Source organism: Aedes aegypti, chromosome 3, assembly GCF_002204515.2.
Source record: "Aedes aegypti strain LVP_AGWG chromosome 3, AaegL5.0 Primary Assembly, whole genome shotgun sequence".
In the NCBI taxonomy this organism is placed as follows: Eukaryota; Metazoa; Arthropoda; class Insecta; order Diptera; family Culicidae; genus Aedes; species Aedes aegypti.
In genome coordinates, this window is record NC_035109.1 from 98,343,322 (window position 1) to 98,361,518 (window position 18,197).

Genomic DNA, 18,197 nt, shown 5'->3' on the forward strand with positions numbered 1-18,197 from the left:
CATTTCAGATTTCCCCGCCATAAAATCTCCATCAATATCTAACTTGTATCTATTTCGATCTCTACTTCTTCCCTTCCAGTCCCACCGGAAAAGCTCCAAATCGTCGATTCCAGCGGTCACAGCATTCCGCACTACATTCTCGGTCCGTACAATGAAGGCGCTTCGGTGAACTTCACCTGTGTTGCGAGTGGCGGTAAGTATAGAATTTTCCTCACCTTTCCCTAGTGGTCCCAAACGACAGACAGACGGACGGACGGAAAAGTCCTTGAAAACTTTTCCCCTCGAGTGGTTCCGGCTGCTCATGCTTCGGAACTTGACTGATTATAGAAATGGTGACACAGTTCTGGATTTTGGACTCCACAGTAGGGTGACTCAAGCCCAGAATAAAAGAATCTCTGAATACACAGCTTCCTTCTAAAAAAGTGGGTTTTAAAACTGTCACTAAACGTGACAAGAATGGAAGAAAGAACGTTTCTCCGGAATGCGCACTTTCTTCCAAGGCTGAAATGGGTAATGTTGATAATTGCATCGAAATGAGCAATCAGTTCGATGCTCTTCACAAATTTTCCGAACACCAAATCGAAGCAGCCTCTAGCCCAGGCTCTTTGATTCAAGTGAGGAAGCAAAGAGTGCCGCCTATTGTGGTCAGTTGTTCCGAATTCGGGGAATTTAGGCAGAAGATCATAAACTCCATTAGGAGAATCAAGGTTTCCTTCCAAATCGCAAAGAAAGGAGACTGTCGCGTTTTGCCGGAAACTCGCGAACTTTTTCTCAAACATCTTGAAAAGAAGAAGCATAATTTTTACTTGTGACGACAAAATTGATCGTTTGTTCAAGGAAGAATATTATTTAGTTCATCTTAACAAAAGTGATCTAAATAATATTAAAGCTTTAGAAAAAGTAAGACTTATGTTCGATGTCCGTGTGACATGGGAACATTTCCAGAAACACTTTCAGATAATCTTTTTTTTCTGGGTCACCCTACTCCAGATGGCGTAGAGGGAAGACAACAAAGTGGTTCATCATTAGGTTCAATGAGGGGGAAACCGAGGGAAGGATACCTACCGCTGGAACTTGAAGTGTCGGCGCCCGATGGCGACGGCGGTGACATTTCAGGTGTAAAAGTTTTTACTCAAGAGACCAAATAAATTGCGCTGTGTGGGTATAGCTTATGTGATGAAGTGTGCGGAAAGTCATCGTTCATTGTGTCGAATCGAAGGCGGGAAGGGATTTCTGATGGGAGAAGTTCTTAATGTGATGGCCATTCGAGGTGAGGAAGAATGAAAGTTGAGTTGTGATTGGGTGAGCAACGAAGTAAGATTGAGGCGCTTTTTATTTCCAAGAAAAGGATAGCATTTGCCAGGCACGCGGAAGTGATGTTCTTTTGTTTTTGAGATTTCCTTTGTCTCGTGAAGGTGATGAAACTTAGGATGAGTAGGTTCATCTGCAGGAAGTGAGCTTCGAAACGTTTAATCTGTGACAGTGCTGAATGAAGAACATATCGGCCCAATGTTAAATTTCAATCTCAGCACATCTTTGAGGATAATAGAAAAAATAATAAAACACAAAATGAACAATCAGTACAACATTTAAAACCATTTTTCCAGCAACTAAACGAAACTTTCTCTATCCCAGATCTAAGGATCAAGTGAGAAAGCAAAGGGTGTTGCCAAACGTGGTCAGTATTTCCGAATTCAGAGGATATAGGCATGGAATTACTTTACTACATTACTTCGAAGTCCATTGCCCCGAATGTCATTAACCAGAATGCCATGACCCCGAATTCCATCTCCCAGAATCACATTAAACAAGGGTAATGTCATGCAGGGTAATTAAACATTTAGCATTCGGAGAGACGATATTCGGGGTCATGGTATTCCGTTTCGAGATAATGGGGCAGAATTGTGTATGCCATATTTTGGACTCCATGACACTTCCTCGAACGCCATTACCCCAAATGCATCACATCTTTACACTAATTCAGTTTAGAATGTAGTGAGATGATTTTACGATTTCTTATGAGCAATGACTTTGGCTAAAACAATGTGTTTTGCAAATATTAGAAGGTGATATGTTTTCAGCAACTAATTCTTATTTACTAAGTTTCATGTAGCATTTTTTTAAATTTTGATGGGATTCACATAGCCGAAATTCAATGCTCTGAAGAAAATCCCATTTCGATAGGAAGGGTGAATTTATTATGAATAGGATAGCTATATTATGCGCGAAATAGCGATGTATTAAGTTGAAGATGAATCGAAGCCAAACCTTTGATTTGAAAAGCACAAATCTGGAAAACCGAACACCCGTTTGAGTTGAAAACTTAATCGATTGGTCACCACCAGCCAGTGACCAATCGATTAAGTTTTCAGCTTAAACGGATGTTTGGTTCTCCAGATTCGTGCTCTTGAAAATTTGAGGTTTGGCTTCGATTTATCTTCCCCTTAAAGTCTCCTTTTGGATGCTGCTAATCACTTCCTTCACTCATAATTTTTAGATGGCGACCTACCAACACAAGGATCTTCCAAAAGATTTTTAAACGATGGCAATGGATGATCACCGTAACAACATCGATGCAAATGTTGATCTATGGGTCTCGTTTATAGATAAATCTGATAGGGTTTTGTTCTACTTCGTCGTGAGCGCTATTATTCGTCGTATCAAACTTTAAATGTTCCACTACGGCGGATATTCAAACTTACCTGCAACATAGATTCATTATCCAAGTATAATTTTGTGAAACCTGTTATGTTTCGTACAATTGTACACCATAAATGCGATAAAACTACTGTATTTCGGTAAATAACTTCAGTTCAATTATCCACTTTGCACTTTTTCACCGAATTTGCATGGACGAACACGATTTGAGAGAAATGCTTAGCGATCGACTGAGCCACACCACTTTCCAACACAAACTTCTTTCCGCCGCCGTGGGTGACTTACTTCGCCGGGCACTTATTCTCATTTTGGAAAACCTTCGTATTTCTTCACTGAAGGATTTCATTCCAATCACACGCCGTAAAACTTCAATAAATCACCAAATTTTACGAAATTTCCTCAACCACCGCATATAATTGAGAATGTAAACAAAGTTCAATCCGTCGTACTGAGAAAAAAAAGGTTGTGTGCATCAATGTGTGCGCGACGCTCGACGTAAAAATACGGTTCCTTTGATTGTGTTGTTTTCGCTATACTGTGACCAAATGCCATAATTGTGCGGTCAAAAGGAATTGTGTTCATATGTTTGGGCTGAATTTTGATGACGAACAATTCATTTTAAAGGAAATTAGTATAATCCATCATGCTGAAGGAATGGAGGGAGATGCCCGTAGATCTATATATTCTAGTAAAACATTTTTTTATAGCGTCGATATGTTGTGTTTTAACCACTCAATACATCACAGTGAACCGTAAGTTGTGAGACGAATCTGGAAACTGATTGCGACGGAGTTGAAAACGATACGACGGATTGAGAATACGGTAAGATACATTTTCTTTGCATTATTTCCAAAAAGAGATCAATTTCATCAAAATGTTATTGTCTAATGCTAAAGCCGTTTTGAGAAAGAATTGTTTGGCATCGGTTTGTATCAGCATCATTTACTTCAATACTGGGAAAATTGCAGTTCTCACTGATCCATGCTTAATACGATAAATACTAGCACATCACCCTAGGCAATCGTTCCGCTGCGGCATACTTGAAGCATGGTGCCTTCTGATCACCTCTACAGTCAAAGCTTTCGTTGGTGTATGGGATGCTTTAGCTGAATTTCTATCAGATATTCTAAAAAAAATTTTGTGCTTGATTCAAGACAATGGAGAAATTATGATGGTAGAAAAGTAGCGAGCAGTTTCATGAGAGAACTGACTATTTGAACACAAGAAAATAAAGTAGCGGAAATTTCTACTTTTTCTGAGATCTATTTAGAATTGGTCATTTGTCAAAATTGAAACAGCAGTTATCTCCAGAACAGGACAAAAATTCTAGAGATATAAAAAAAATCGGTTTTTATTTTGTCAATTAAGATACACGAACGTTCCAGTTTTTCTTAATTTGTTGATCAAACAGAAACAACTGCTTTTTCAGTTTTGACAAATGATCCATATGGAATAAGAATAAGAATATTCTTACTATAGTCTAAACTTCAATGGAAGCTGTAAGAATATACTTATTTCGTAAGAATTAGCTGTTCCATACGGAAATATTCGTGGCTAGGTTTTCCTATTATAACTTGAAAAAAGGGCCTATTTAACAAAGAACTGCAAATTTTAAATAAAAATGCTTGCAACTATGATGTGAATAATCATTGTTACAACGTGATTCAATTGCACAACCTTTGTTCGTAAGAAAGGGAAATATTTGTTATAAACAACATTGAGTTATTGTCACCACCAAGCCGCACAAATCACATAACATATGTGGAACTCCGAAGTGAAAGCGAGTTAAAAAGTTGTACCCACTTCCAGCTGCTGGCAAGTGGTATATCTAGTACAGAAGACATCGAACTGTCATTACCAAGAGTAAACAAAAAACATATGATTCGATCAGTAGACCAGTTGCTGCGAAGATTACAGACATTAAGATCGGGGGACGATCGGCAACGTTGGAATGCAATGTCTGAAGATAAAACATATTTATTTTTTCATAAAATGTATATTTTTTCTGCCATACTATTTAATATTCATGTTTCATAACCACAGAAAATGATCGTTTCGAAAATATTATTTCCTATCAAAAAACTTCCTGTTTCATAACGTGAAAAAGCTTTTGCTTTCTAAAATCCTTCCATTCATTCACCTAAAGAATATAATTCTAGCATAACAACATAGATATCTAATACATTGACTAAATTATCTCGAATACGAGTGGTGTAAATCTCATTCTAAAGTTGTACCATAAATAGTTATTTTCATTCCCTTCGTTGCCACTCTGGATATATGTTATCTTTGGTTCATTTCAATACAATGCCACATTGGGCCAGACCGCAAAATTAGATGAAAAAAAATATATTTTGATTATGAAGATGATTTTTTAAAACACTTAGGCAAAAATGTTACATATGATGAGGACTACATTTTGACATTAAGTGACATTAGGTTGGTCCAACAAAATACGGAAATATTTTTGCAACTTTTATGCATTGCAATTTAACGCTTCTATAAAGTTGATCTTTGTTTAATTTTGAACAACTTTGCCCAAGACGCTAATTTCGTAAGTCTACTGTAGCCGTTCCTATGGAGTTTTCAATGATGCAGGATAGGGTAGTCCATGAAAAATTTATACTTTGCCCATATCTTTTGTATTTTAAATTCTATCAAAATTACGTCCTCTACAAAGATCTAGAACTAGTTAAAACGCGTATTTTGGTGAAATAATTAAGTGATTATATTCATTCGTTTATGAGTTATGACCATTTTTATTCAATAAAGTTTTGTGTGAAATAGAATAGACATTGCAATATGCACAGAAAAACCGCAGCAGCAAAACAAATCCAGTAAAAACTATCGACATTTCAATCAACAATCTTCAATTGTCGCCTACTAAGACTAAACTATAAAATTGATAGCCAAGAAATGTCAAAGTCATAATTTTCACCGCAGCTTGAAAGTAACCTCAAATTTGCTAGGCTAGAAATTCATAGTTTTTCATTAACGAACTTTTAAATTATCGCAAATCTCATATTTCGAGAAAAATGACAAAATTTTAAAGTAAAAATAATTTTTAAATGAATATATTTAGAGCAATATGTCCTTCTGCAAAAATGTACAATTTGATAACACACACAAGTTTGCAGATCATCATTTTTCGTTAAAACTGATTGTTTTCAAAATATTTTCAAAATTAAATTTTGCAATTTTTTGCAAATTGAGAGATTTTATATAATTTAAAAGATTGTGTTTCAAATGCAGTGATATTTTAATTGAGTAAAATCTATGTTATATCTAGGCAGTGGTGAAAATTTCAGATCAATCGGAACACTAAAAGCTGAGATTCAGATCTCCAAACTTGACCATTTTGTATGGAAAAACGGCCAATGCGTACTTTATTCTGTCCAGTACTGTATTTATATAATGTTTAGATTCATATTCCGAACACTTGCGGCTTAGGCTGACTTGAAATGCAGCTAATAAGCAAAAATCATACAAAATAATCTAAGCTGGTTTATCTGACATCGAGCTAGAAAGTCATTACTACTCCCAGGGTATAAAATAGGTTCAAACACAATAAATTTGAGTTGCTATTGACTTCCACTTCCTGGGAATTGGATGACAAATATCAGTGAAATATTTCAACCACCACGCCATACAAAATCCGCGTGTTCGGAATATTCTTCTTCTTTCTGGCGTTACGTCCCAACTGGGACAGAGCCTGCTTCTCAGCTTAGTGTTCTTATGAGCACTTCCACAGTTATTAATTGAGAGCTTTCTATGCCAATTGACCATTTTTGCATGTGTATATCGTGTGGCAGGTACGAAGATACTCTATGCCCTGGGAAGTCGAGAAAATTTCCAACCCGAAAAGATCCTCGACCAGTGGGAATCGAACCCACGACCCTCAGCTTGGTCTTGCTGAATAACTGCGCGTTTACCGCTACGGCTATCTGGGCCCGTTCGGAATATAATCCTTTTTTTTAATCATCAATGAAATCGTTTTGATTTGTTGTACATGTCCAATGATTGGGCTGTGTATGGTTGAAAGTGATCAAATTTAATTAAAAAAAAATTAGACTGTGAAATTGCAATGCTTTTTGGTTTTGTATAAAAAAATACTTTGTAATTGATAACCATGTGTTTGAGCTTAGATCAGTGTACATTACAAAGAACAAACGTTCAGCTTCATTGAACAACATGTGTAAATGCTTGTAAAAGCCATTTCATAGTATGTCGTTATGTCATAGATATGTTCTCTGATTATTTCGCTTATTCCATTTAATACATTTCATACATATTACAGTAATACCTCTAAAATATGTTCGTTTTCTCATCAAAATTGAGTTCTGTTTGATCCTTCGTCCTTGGCGCTTGTCCCTGCGGGGGCGGCGATGGGGACAGGATCAAACATATCGCGCTTAAGGCGAAGTAGGCCGTCATTGAAATTTGTACGCGTCGTTGTTGCTAGTTCATCGCACGATTTCGAATCAAAGAAAATCAGTTGGTTTTGCACTGACACAGCTGAAAAAGTATCAGCATACTTTATGCATGCTAGCGCGCACAGTGATACTTTTTCAAGTCAATATAAACTATCAAGACTGAGTTTTATCACTTTGAAATGCAAGCTGAAAAGTCATTATTGTTGCCAAAACGAATGACAGACTACTTAGCCTTAAAGAAAGTTAAAAAGTGTCGTGATCCGCTAGTTCTATTTGATCCTTCGATCTTGACGCTTGTCCCTGGGGGGGCGGGCGATGAAGGCAGGATCAAACATATCGTGCGTCGGTCGAGTAGCGAAATGAAAAAGCGTCGCGGATTGTTAAAAGTGTTTGATCTATTGATCGTATCACTTGCTCTTGCGTGGGCGAGTGATGAACACTTGGTCGGCGTACAATGCGTTTATCGAATTATATCGCGAATCCGATTACGCGTGTTTATATCCTGGATCGCATCACCAATGATTGGTGACTCCCAGATCTTTACCTTATCCGACTAACCCAATATCCTTTCCATGACAGCTGTGGAGATGTAGAGGTATACTCGGTTTCTAGTAACAACGGTTGCTAACATACCTTCCCTTCCCCGATGATCGTAAGGATGTACCCGGCGCCGTTATTAACTTTTTAAATTTGAGTTCTCGATTTGTGCACATTGAAGAATGGTAAGCTAATCCCAAGCCCCATTCATTAACTCTTTGTGCAACATTGATTGTTCTGGTCAATCAAGGAGTAGCAACTACGAAGTGTACGGTCATCTATGCTCATGCTCAATATACTCGTTTTCTCATCAAAATTTTACGGTAAATCCTCCAATATTCTCCAGTAATACAATAAACCATTTGAACCTCTAAGTTATACCTTTCAGATCCTGTGCAAATTGGATCCCCGTTGTTGTTGATATTTACGTTTGAAAAATATGATTTTTCAAAATAAAACTGATCATATTTCCTAAACGAATGAATAGAATCACTTAACTCTTTCACTAAAATGCGCGTTTCAACTAGTTCTAAAACTTTGTAGAAGACGTAATTTTGATAGAATTTGAAGTAAAAAAGTTATGGGCAAAATATCAATTTTTCATGGACAACCCTACCCTGCAACATTGAAAGCGCCATAGCAAGGGCTATAGTAGACTTACAAGGTTGGCGTCTTGAGCAAAGTTGTTCAAAATTTATCAGAGAACAACTTTATAGAACAGTTCAAAGCGCTAGCTTAAAAAGCATAAAAGTTGGAAAACATATTTCCGTGTTTTGTTGAACCACACTAATGTCACTAATGTCAAAATGTAGTCCTCATCATATGTAACATTTTTGCCGAAGACAGTTTTGTTCTAAAAAATCATCTTCATAATCAAATATTTTTTTCCCCTAATTTTGCGGTCTGGCCCAATGTGCAATGTCGATTGATGTATTGGTGGTATAACACTTTTGACATTCCGATGTCCTTATACCAGCATGCAAATATTAAAGTGGGTGCTACTTTTTGAGCTCGAGTTCCACTTATGTTATGTGCCCAAATAGCAGTAAGTGCGCAACTATTCAGCAATACCATATTGAGGATGGAAGAATCGAATTCCTCCGGTCGAGGATATTATTAAATTGACAATTTCCTTGAAGATCTCCATCTTCGTCGGTCTTGGGCGAAACTTCTCCAGTTGCCCCGAACGTTTAGGGTCGCCAGGTCCCCTTCCACTGCGTACAGCCAGAGTATTCGTGGTCTTCCCCGGAGCCGACGACCTCTACCTGGTTCCCTTCTTCTTCTTTCTGGCGTTACGTCCCAACTGGGACAAAGCCTGCTTCTCAGATGTGTTCTTATGAGCACTTCCACAGTTATTAACTGAGAGCTTTCTTTGCCGATTGACCATTTTTGCATTTGTATATCGTGTGGCAGGTACGAAGATACTCTATGCCCTAAGAATCGAGAAAATTTCCAACCCGAAAAGATCCTCGACCAGCGGGATTCGAACCCACGACCCTCAGCATGGTCATGCTGAATAGCTGCGCGTTTACCGCTACGGCTATCTGGGCCCCGGTTAGCGGTTATGAACGAAATAAACAGTCAGTACACTATTGCCTGGTTCCCTGCTGAATATTATTCTCGCAATTCTTACTTCCGACATTCGCGCTAAGTGACCAGCCCACTGAAGTCTGCCGTATTTTACACGCTTGATAAATCTTTGTACACCTTATACAACTCGTGATTCATGCGTCTGCGCCACACACCATTTTTGAGTTTCCCACCGAGTATTGTCCGGAGCACTTTACGCTCGAAAACACCGAGAGCTTTCCGGTCTTACTCTTTCAACGTCCACGCTTCGTGCCCGTAAAGAGCCACCGGAAGAATCAATGTTTCTTCTTCTTCTTCTTATTCTTCTTGACATTAACGTCCCCACTGAGACAGAGCCGGCTACTCAGCGTAGTGTTCTAAGAGCACTTCCACAGTTATTAGCTGAGAGCTTTTTTGCCTAAATTGCCATTTTCGTATTCGTATATCGTGTGATACTTTATGCCCAGGGAAGTCAAGGATATTTTCATTACAAAAAGATCCTGGACCGACCGGGAATCGAACCCAGACACCTTCAGCATGGCTTTGCTTTGTAGCCGCGGGCTCTAAACACTCGGCTAAGGAAGGCACCTATCAATGTTTTATACAGGGCAAATTTTGTTTCTGTTTGCAAGCTGCGAGACCTAAGCTGTTTACGTAGTCCGTAAAAGGCCCTATTCGCAGCCACAACACGTCTTTTCACTTCGCGAGAAACGTCGTTGTCACATGTCACAAGTGTTCCAAGGTAAACAAATTCTCCAATAACTTCAAGCACATCCCCATCAAACACTACGTCATCACCTACAGAACAATGCCTGACTTTATCTCTACTTGCAACCATGTACTTCGTTTTGGTAGAATTATTGGTTAGGCCTATCTTCGCTCTCTCTCTCTTCAGAGGTACGGAGGCCTCTTCCAATGACCTGCGATCGATTCCAATTCGGTCTATATCGTCCGCAAAGCCAAGGAGCATGTGCGACCTTGTGATAATAGCCAGATCTCCTAATAGCACCCTCGAGTGCAGTGTTGAACAGTAAATTCAAAAGTGCGTCTCCCTGCTTAAACCCGTCTAACGTCACGAACGACACCTCGTCTGCGATCTGAACACATGATTTCGAACCATCCAGCGTAGCACGTATCAGCCTAATTAGTTTGGCCGGAAAACCATGCACAGACATTATCTGCCGCAGCTCATTTCTTTTCACTGAGTCGTACGCCGAATTGAAATCAATATACAGATGGTGAGTCTACAGGGTATACTCACTGAATTTATCTAGGATCATTCGCAAGCTAAATAACCGTTGTCGAACGACCCTCACGAAAACCAGCTAGGTATTCGCCAACAAAGGACTCCTCGAGCAGTCTCAGTCTGTTAAACAGGATGCGCGACACTATTTTGTACGCCGAATTCAACAGGGTAATTCCTCTATAATTGGCACACTCCAGTCTATGCCCTCTCTTGTAGATTGGGCGTATGAGGCCTCCAACCAGCCGGTGAGCAATTCTTTGTTCTCCCATATCTTCAGAAGTACTCGGTGGATCGACTGATAGAGCTGCTCACTTCCGTGTTCGAGAAGCTCGACCGGGATCTCGTCCTTCCCAGCAGCCTTACAGCCTTCAGCTCGCTGATAGCCTTTTTAACCTCACCTATGGTCGGTGGGTCCACAGCTTGATCGTCATCATCTATGTTCATCCAATTCCTCGCTACATTTCTATTTTCACCGTTCAAGAATTGCTAAAAGTGCCCCTTTAACCTGGCAGCCACCACCGTTTTATCGGTTAGCAAATTCCCTTCTCGATCATTGCACATGGTGGGCACTGGTACGGTATTGTGCCGCGCACCATTGACCGTTGCTCTCTGTTCTGTCGGGTACCGGCCACAAGCATACGGATTCTGGCGACATTATCCATGTCTGTCACTCTCTGACTCTCTTCATCGAACTAGTCGTTTCGTCTTCGTCGTTGACCAGTGCCGATCACTTCCCGCGCCGTTGTTGTCACAGCTTCGTGGATAGGTTTCCACAGGCTGTCGACATCTCCAGCAACGTTGGTTCTTCCCAACTGCTCGTCTAGCTGCTGGCGGTACTGTACAGCTACCCCATCAATCGACAAGCGTTGTATATTGAAGCGCAGCGTTCTGTTTGTTCTAGAACTCTTGACACTGGATAACCGCGTCCCAATTTGAGCTACAACGAGATAATCATCTGAGTCGATATTAGGGCCTCGGAAGGTCCTGACATCCATGACATCTGAGAAATGTCGCCCATCAACCAGCACGTGGTCTATTTGGGAGCAGGCATCGCCACTCGGGTGTCGCCAGGTGTGTTTGCGGATATTCTTTCGTGCTAAGTAGGTACTGCTGATTGCCATCCCTCTAGCAGCAGCGAACGTTACTAGCCGCAGACCATTATCATTGGTAACGGAATAGACGCTTTCTGTTCCAATGACGGGTCGGAAGAAATCTTCTTTCCCGATCTGCGTATTTGCGTCGCCGATGACTATCTTGACATCTTGTTTTGGGCACTCTCCGTAGGTCAACGCAACCGTATAAATGATACGGCAACCAGGAAGAAAACCCCATAAAAGCGACAACCGATCGCAAAGCTTTGAGCGTGATACGAGAAACGGTACACCTTTATATCCCTGAAGAAGGCCAAGTCCAATGGCCGAAACGTTGGATTTTAAAAAAACGTAGCGTTTTGATTCATCCGTAAGACTGAAAAGCCGTTAATATTAGAACTTATCTAGGCTCTCATAGAACTCATTCTTCATGTCATCGGGCTTATCGTTCGTTGGCGCATATATGCTGATCAGGCTCTAGTTGAAGAACTTGTGCTTCATTCAGTGAATCAAATTATCATCAAAGGAGACAAAAAACAAACAACAAAGCAAGTCGCTCACAACCCTTTTATCCATACTTTTGCGGATTGGGATACAATCAGAAGCAAAATTGTCATGACAATCACAGGGCACAACATTGTTGCAACCTTTTCAACTCGCGATTAATCAGTTATTTTGAACACAAACCCAAATTTGTTGAAGACATGCTGTTCGATATTGTGTCAATGTTTACCAACACAGAGAAAGTTCTCGAAAATTGCAATGTAAAACCCAGAAAATCGCTGCGCACGTGGTGATCGATCTTTATCATATTATGTTCAAGTGGTGATAAACTGATGTTGCGGAATCAAATTGTTGCAACAAGAATAGGAGATGACAATGTCTTTGTTGCTGAGTGTTGAGTGACAATTTATTCACTGGCTTCATTCTCAACACACAGATTCAGTCGCTTACCGGTTACTACCGGTCACTATGAAGCCAACTCCACGTTCTGCTCTGTCGTCACCGCTGTAGTAGATGTGGTTCTAGAATGTTGGCGATTCTCGGCTTACTTCTTCTTCTTCCTGGCGTTACGTCCTAACTGGGACAGAGCCTGCTTCTCAGCTTAGTGTTCTTATGTGCACTTCCACAGTTATTAACTGAGAGCTTTCTCTGCCGATTGACCATTTTTGCATCTGTATATCGTGTGGCAGGTACGGAGATATTCTATGCCCTAGTAAGTCGAGAAAATATCCAACCCGAAACGATCCTCGACCGGTGGGAATCGAACTCACGACCCTCAGCTCGGTCTTGCTGAATAGCTGCGCGTTTACCGCTACGGCTGTCTAAAAAAAAACTTTGTGTATACTATCTTTTGAAATAAACTTTAAATGGGTATTGATCTTGAAAAGTGTTCAATTCTAGTGCTGTAAAATATTTGAAAATCGCTTAGAAAACGACGGAGATATGCATTGTCAAAGTTGAACTTTGAATTTTGCTGGACCCTTTGTTGTAAGCGTAAGTTTACTCCCCCGTGGTAGTTAAAGAGTTAAACGTTTTTTTATTCTGATTTAGTGGCTTAAAACTGTATGAATATCGTTTCTCCTTATTTTTGAAATCATAATTGAACAGTAATTGATCAACGGAATGGAGCATTCCAGATTTTATTTAGGATAATTATTTTAATAATTACTATGTGTCGTACAGGTTTTATAATAGTTTCATGACAAAACTTTCACCCGAATCCCTCAAAAGCGTTCAACTTCACCCCATTCTATGGTATCTCCAGGACCATAACAGATTCGTTGGACTGCATGGTCATGGTTCGACTGTGATAACAAAACAATTAATTAACTATTAAGTAGCATCACGCCGTACGCACACAAAATGAACACCGAGCTGTAATTATATTTAATGTCAGACCGACCTCTACACACTCCATCATTTAACCGAGGTGTAAAAAGGACACGAAAAAAAGTCACTGCCCATTAAAGAGGAAAAGCGTGACAGAAATGGCACGGAACGAAACTGAGGGCAGAGGAAATCTCATTTTGTTAAATTAATTTCAGTGTACCGTAGTGAGGTTGAATACACCAAGGTTTGTATTATTCTCATATGCTGCACGTAATCATATAATGGATTCCATAACCTGGTGTAAACCAGGTGCTCTGATGTTTTAACACATCAAGTAAGGCCCCATAATAGCTAAAATATTCCTGACAATAATATTTCGAAATTGATTTTGATTGAAACGCTTCAAACAATGTGAATTGTCACCAACAGCATAGCATCTACAAAAATGTAATTCGTATTATCTAGTCTCATTTTGGACCATGCCAATACTCTGATGATTTATGGCTTTGTCATAGGTTATGTACAGTTAAAACAATGCGTTATAAAATGTTAATAGTGCAAATGATGAATTAAATTCAAATGTACTGTGAAATACCAATAAATATATTAAATAAACAGTTGCATTTTGGAACATTTAACAACAATCACATTGTTCAGGTATTTTTCAACTATTCTGAGAATTTTTATAGTGTATCTTCAAAATACTTTAAAATGTATGAATCATATCTTTGAAAATGTACTATGTATTTTGTAATATGAAATACGAGCGAATTTGAATCAATAATGCCTTAATTAACATATTTTTCCAAACATGCATAATTCTTACAAATATTTTCAATTCAACTCAAAATGCATCTTAGTCGTGCCAAATATGACTTTTTCATACATTCTTACTACTTTTAGGTTGATTTTTGTTCATTTTGGAGGTGTTTGGAATTTTGTCGCGAAATTTTGCTTTCTGGCCCATAGTGCGTAGTGGGGTTGAATACACCAAGGTTTGTGGGTGTCTCTGGTATGGTTTATTTATGCGAAAAAAAATAATATTCTGTAAATGTTGATGCTAGTGAAATTTGTGATTTTTGATTAGTCCACAGAGCAGTAGGTAATGGTATTACCCCTGTTTTAAAATTCGGTTTTTAAAAAGAAAAGTTTTATCAAATTTGTAGCACAATTTTGCTTGGTGTAAAGTACAGAATGTCCTGAAGTTTCACTTCACCATCATTTTGTAACCACAGTCAACTCTCCATTATTCGATGTTCAGTACTTCAATATCGAGTTAGAGAACTATACTAGATGTTGGTTTACATTACTATCTCTATGGTCCCTTGAACGTCAATTGCACTGATTTTCTTATCATTCACTATGCCAAAGGAAGTTCTCTGTATCGAAAGAACACTAAGATGCTTCTTGCTTCAAAGGAAATTTCAATCCTAAGGGTAAACACGAACTTACGTAGAATCAAACCCAAATAAACCCAAAAAGCTTAAGAATATCTATTTAAAATTACTGAAGATACGCAAAGACTAAGGATGTTCTCAACCTTGATTCCAACGCCCTAATTAAAAAAATAAGCTTATTTGTAGCTCATCTACATTTGTATCGCAATCCATACAACTGTATCCCTCAAATAAAACTACAAGCACCAAAAATCCTACTGACCTACAGACACCAAACAATCAAGCATCGAGCGGCCACAGGGGAAATCTCCCCAACATCCTTTCGTCCTTCATCCAGTCGAGCAGTCAAGAGCGCACGCACAATTGTTGGAAATTACCTACTTGCTCCCAAAACACTCCACCCAAGGGCACCCGAATTACAGCAAAACAATCACAAACTGTCCGTGCCCCTTCCCCCCAAATCTGACTCCACCTCATTGCCAAGAGCAACCCTGAACTACTGGGGCGCAACAAGAGCACTCGGGCAAACAAGCCCCAAAACCAGGAAAAGTTTTCCTTTCTTTCTGCAACATTCTGTGTATGTGTAGGGGAACTGGGGGTAATATGCCCATAGGGGGCAAAACGCGCCACCCTCGATTTGGGCGAACGGTGTGGTTTAGAATAATTTTTTTCACCTTAGGTTATAGAAAATGGATAAAAATGCTTCTCCTAATATATTTTTATGTGTTTTTCTCAAGAAAATCGTAAAAAACGTATAAAAACGTTTTTCGCTATTTTCGTTGCAATTTTGTGCGATCTTCAAGGTCATATTTTAGGTCGATAAATAATCAAATTTCTGAAACTATCGCCGGGAGCCAACTTGTGCACTGTCATAGTTTGTATAACATGCAAAAAATATGTTGAATTTGTCCTTAAAAAGCTTATTGAAGGACCTAAACTTTAATCAACTCTGGGGGCAAAACGCCCACCCCTATTTCATAACACCAAAACAGCCGTTTGAATTCAAATTCTACCAAACGTAATGCCATATTGAAGTTACGCGTAATTTGGAACCTTATAAATGTACATTTTTCGCATCAGCATGTATACTATTATTGAACAATAACATCTGAACAAACGCCCGGATGTATGCAACACATATACAAGCATGATTGTGTGCGTTCGTTTACAGCATGGCTAACGTCGAACTCAAGCGGGGCGTTTTACCCCGCAAAACAATACATATGCACTTAAGCAAGCATTTTTTAAAATTTAATTTATAAACCCCAGAAAAGTTAGAATGGATAGCTGTTTCTACTATTTGGTAGAAAACATGTTTGTCTATCCGACCATAATAAAAAAGAGCATAAAATAATGTTTTTCACATCTAAAATCGCTGTTCTCCTTAACGTGGGCAAACTACCCCCAGTCCCCCTATGTGAGTAGATGGGTGCTGAGAAACCCGGTCGTCCCCAATTCGTCCTCTCCACACATTGCACCAACCGTTACAATCCATGGGCGTAGCCAGAGTGGGGGTCAGGAAGAGGATATTGACCGACTCCCCTTTGCTCACTGTGAACAAAAATAAAGTTTATGAAAAAATATGCTTCTTCTTCTTCTTCTTCTTGACATTACGTGCTCACTTAGACAGAGTCTGCTTCTCAGCTTAGTGGTCAATGAACACTTCCACAATAATGAACTGAGAGCTTTCCTTTTCGCATTCGTATATCGTGTTGCAAGTACGATGATACTCTATGCCCATGGAATTCATGGAAATTTCCATTACGAAAAGATGCTGGACCGACCGGGAATCGACCCCAGAAACCTTCAGCATGGCTTTGCTTTGTATCCGCGGACTCTAACAACCCGCCTACGGAAAGCCCCTTAATAAAAAGATTCATAGGCTGTATAAATATAACACGATTGATTTAGCGTGAAATTCACAAAATAAACATGTGAGGTTACTCACCCTCTTATTGTAAATCCTGGTTACGCGGATGCCACAACCGCCGCACCTCCACATCGGACACCAGCCAGCAGCCGGATAAAGTTCAAGAAAAAGGAAACAATTTCCGCTCGAATCGAAAAAGATTTTCCGATCCATTTGGCAAATATAATTAAGACTTTCCTCTCTGTCTCTGTCTTTGGTTCTCTGATTCTAGCACTGGGTTGAAGCCAAGGCTGAAACTTTGCTTTAAGGTCTGTCCCATTCATTGGCTGCAATGCAGTGCGGTCTTCTATTTTCAGTACAAACGACAACAATCAAGCTATGGAGGGGGAAATGACGAACGAGGTGGTTGGTTGCCTGACTTAGAAATTAAGAGTTGAAGCAGAAGGTGTGACTTTAATTAAGCTGTGTAGTTCATTGTTTATTGAAATGGGAATCAACTGCCTGAATTTTTTCTGTTCGTAAATGTTTATTGATTTTCTCATCATAGAAAAAAAAGTCGAGATTCAATGTGCGAAAAAGAGAATTTTGATTGAATTAATTGTTGCTTTTCTGGTTAATTTTTGGCTCTTAATAGTTGGCTCTTTTTAGTTCAAACAAAATTAAATTTCATGAAACCAATGTAATAATTAAATAAATCATATTGGATCGTAAGTATTTAACTACACACGTTCTCAATTAGAAAATCATCTTAAGTCGCAAAATTTTTGTTTCAAGCCCATAGGTAGGGGCCTTCCTTAGCCGAGTGGCTAGAGTCCGCGGCTACAAAGCTCAGCCATGCTGAAGGTGTCTGGGTTCGATTCCCAGTCGGTCCAGGATCTTTTCGTTATGGAAATTTCCTTGACTTCCCTGGGCATAGAGTATCATCGTACCTGCCACACGATATACGAATGCGAAAATGGCAACTTTATCAAAAGAAAGCTCCTAGTTAATAACTGTTGAAGTGGTCATAGGCACACTAAACTGAGAAGCAGGCTCTGTCCCAGTGAGGACGTTAATGCCAAGAAGCGAAGAAGACAGTTGAGGTCAAAATTCGCGTATTTGTCGCAGGATACAAACTAGAGTAGAATTGAATGGTACTTAGTACTAAATTCGATTCTTCATTTCACTGATCAGCTCGTAAATTTATTATCATAATTTAAAAGTTTTTTTCCTGTTTCTTTTTATTTTCTTTGGTCTTTTGATATTATTGACATAACCCTCATAGTCTCTGAACTCCTTTTACTCTGATTTGTTTACTTTATTGATTTGGTACAGTGTTGTGAAAAATCAAAAGTGTTATGGAAAAAATCGATTTCTCATAACTCAGGCTTGAGATTTTTCATGGGTGAGTTGTCAATCATGCAACTCAGCAGTCAAAAAAACATGGATAAGTTGGATCACCTTTTTGACTCATTGTCTCGTATTTCCACAGTTTATTCACACACGGCAATAATTTATTGTTAGTCTGATAAAACTATAGTAATTCTTTATAAAGTTCTTTATTCTTTATGCGACTGAATCATT

At 39.1% G+C, this 18,197-nt stretch overlaps 1 protein-coding gene across 6 annotated transcripts in view; it reads left to right on the plus strand.

Moving 5' to 3' along the window:
- The window catches only part of LOC5576331 (nephrin), a 1,001,823-nt gene that overhangs the window by 659,388 nt on the left and 324,238 nt on the right, over positions 1 to 18,197 (plus strand). For all 6 annotated transcript variants that reach the window (XM_021855560.1, XM_021855563.1, XM_021855562.1 and 3 more), the window contains exon 4: positions 80 to 193. In XM_021855560.1, the coding sequence (XP_021711252.1) occupies positions 80 to 193 (114 nt within the window). The remainder of the gene's footprint in view (positions 1 to 79; positions 194 to 18,197) is intronic.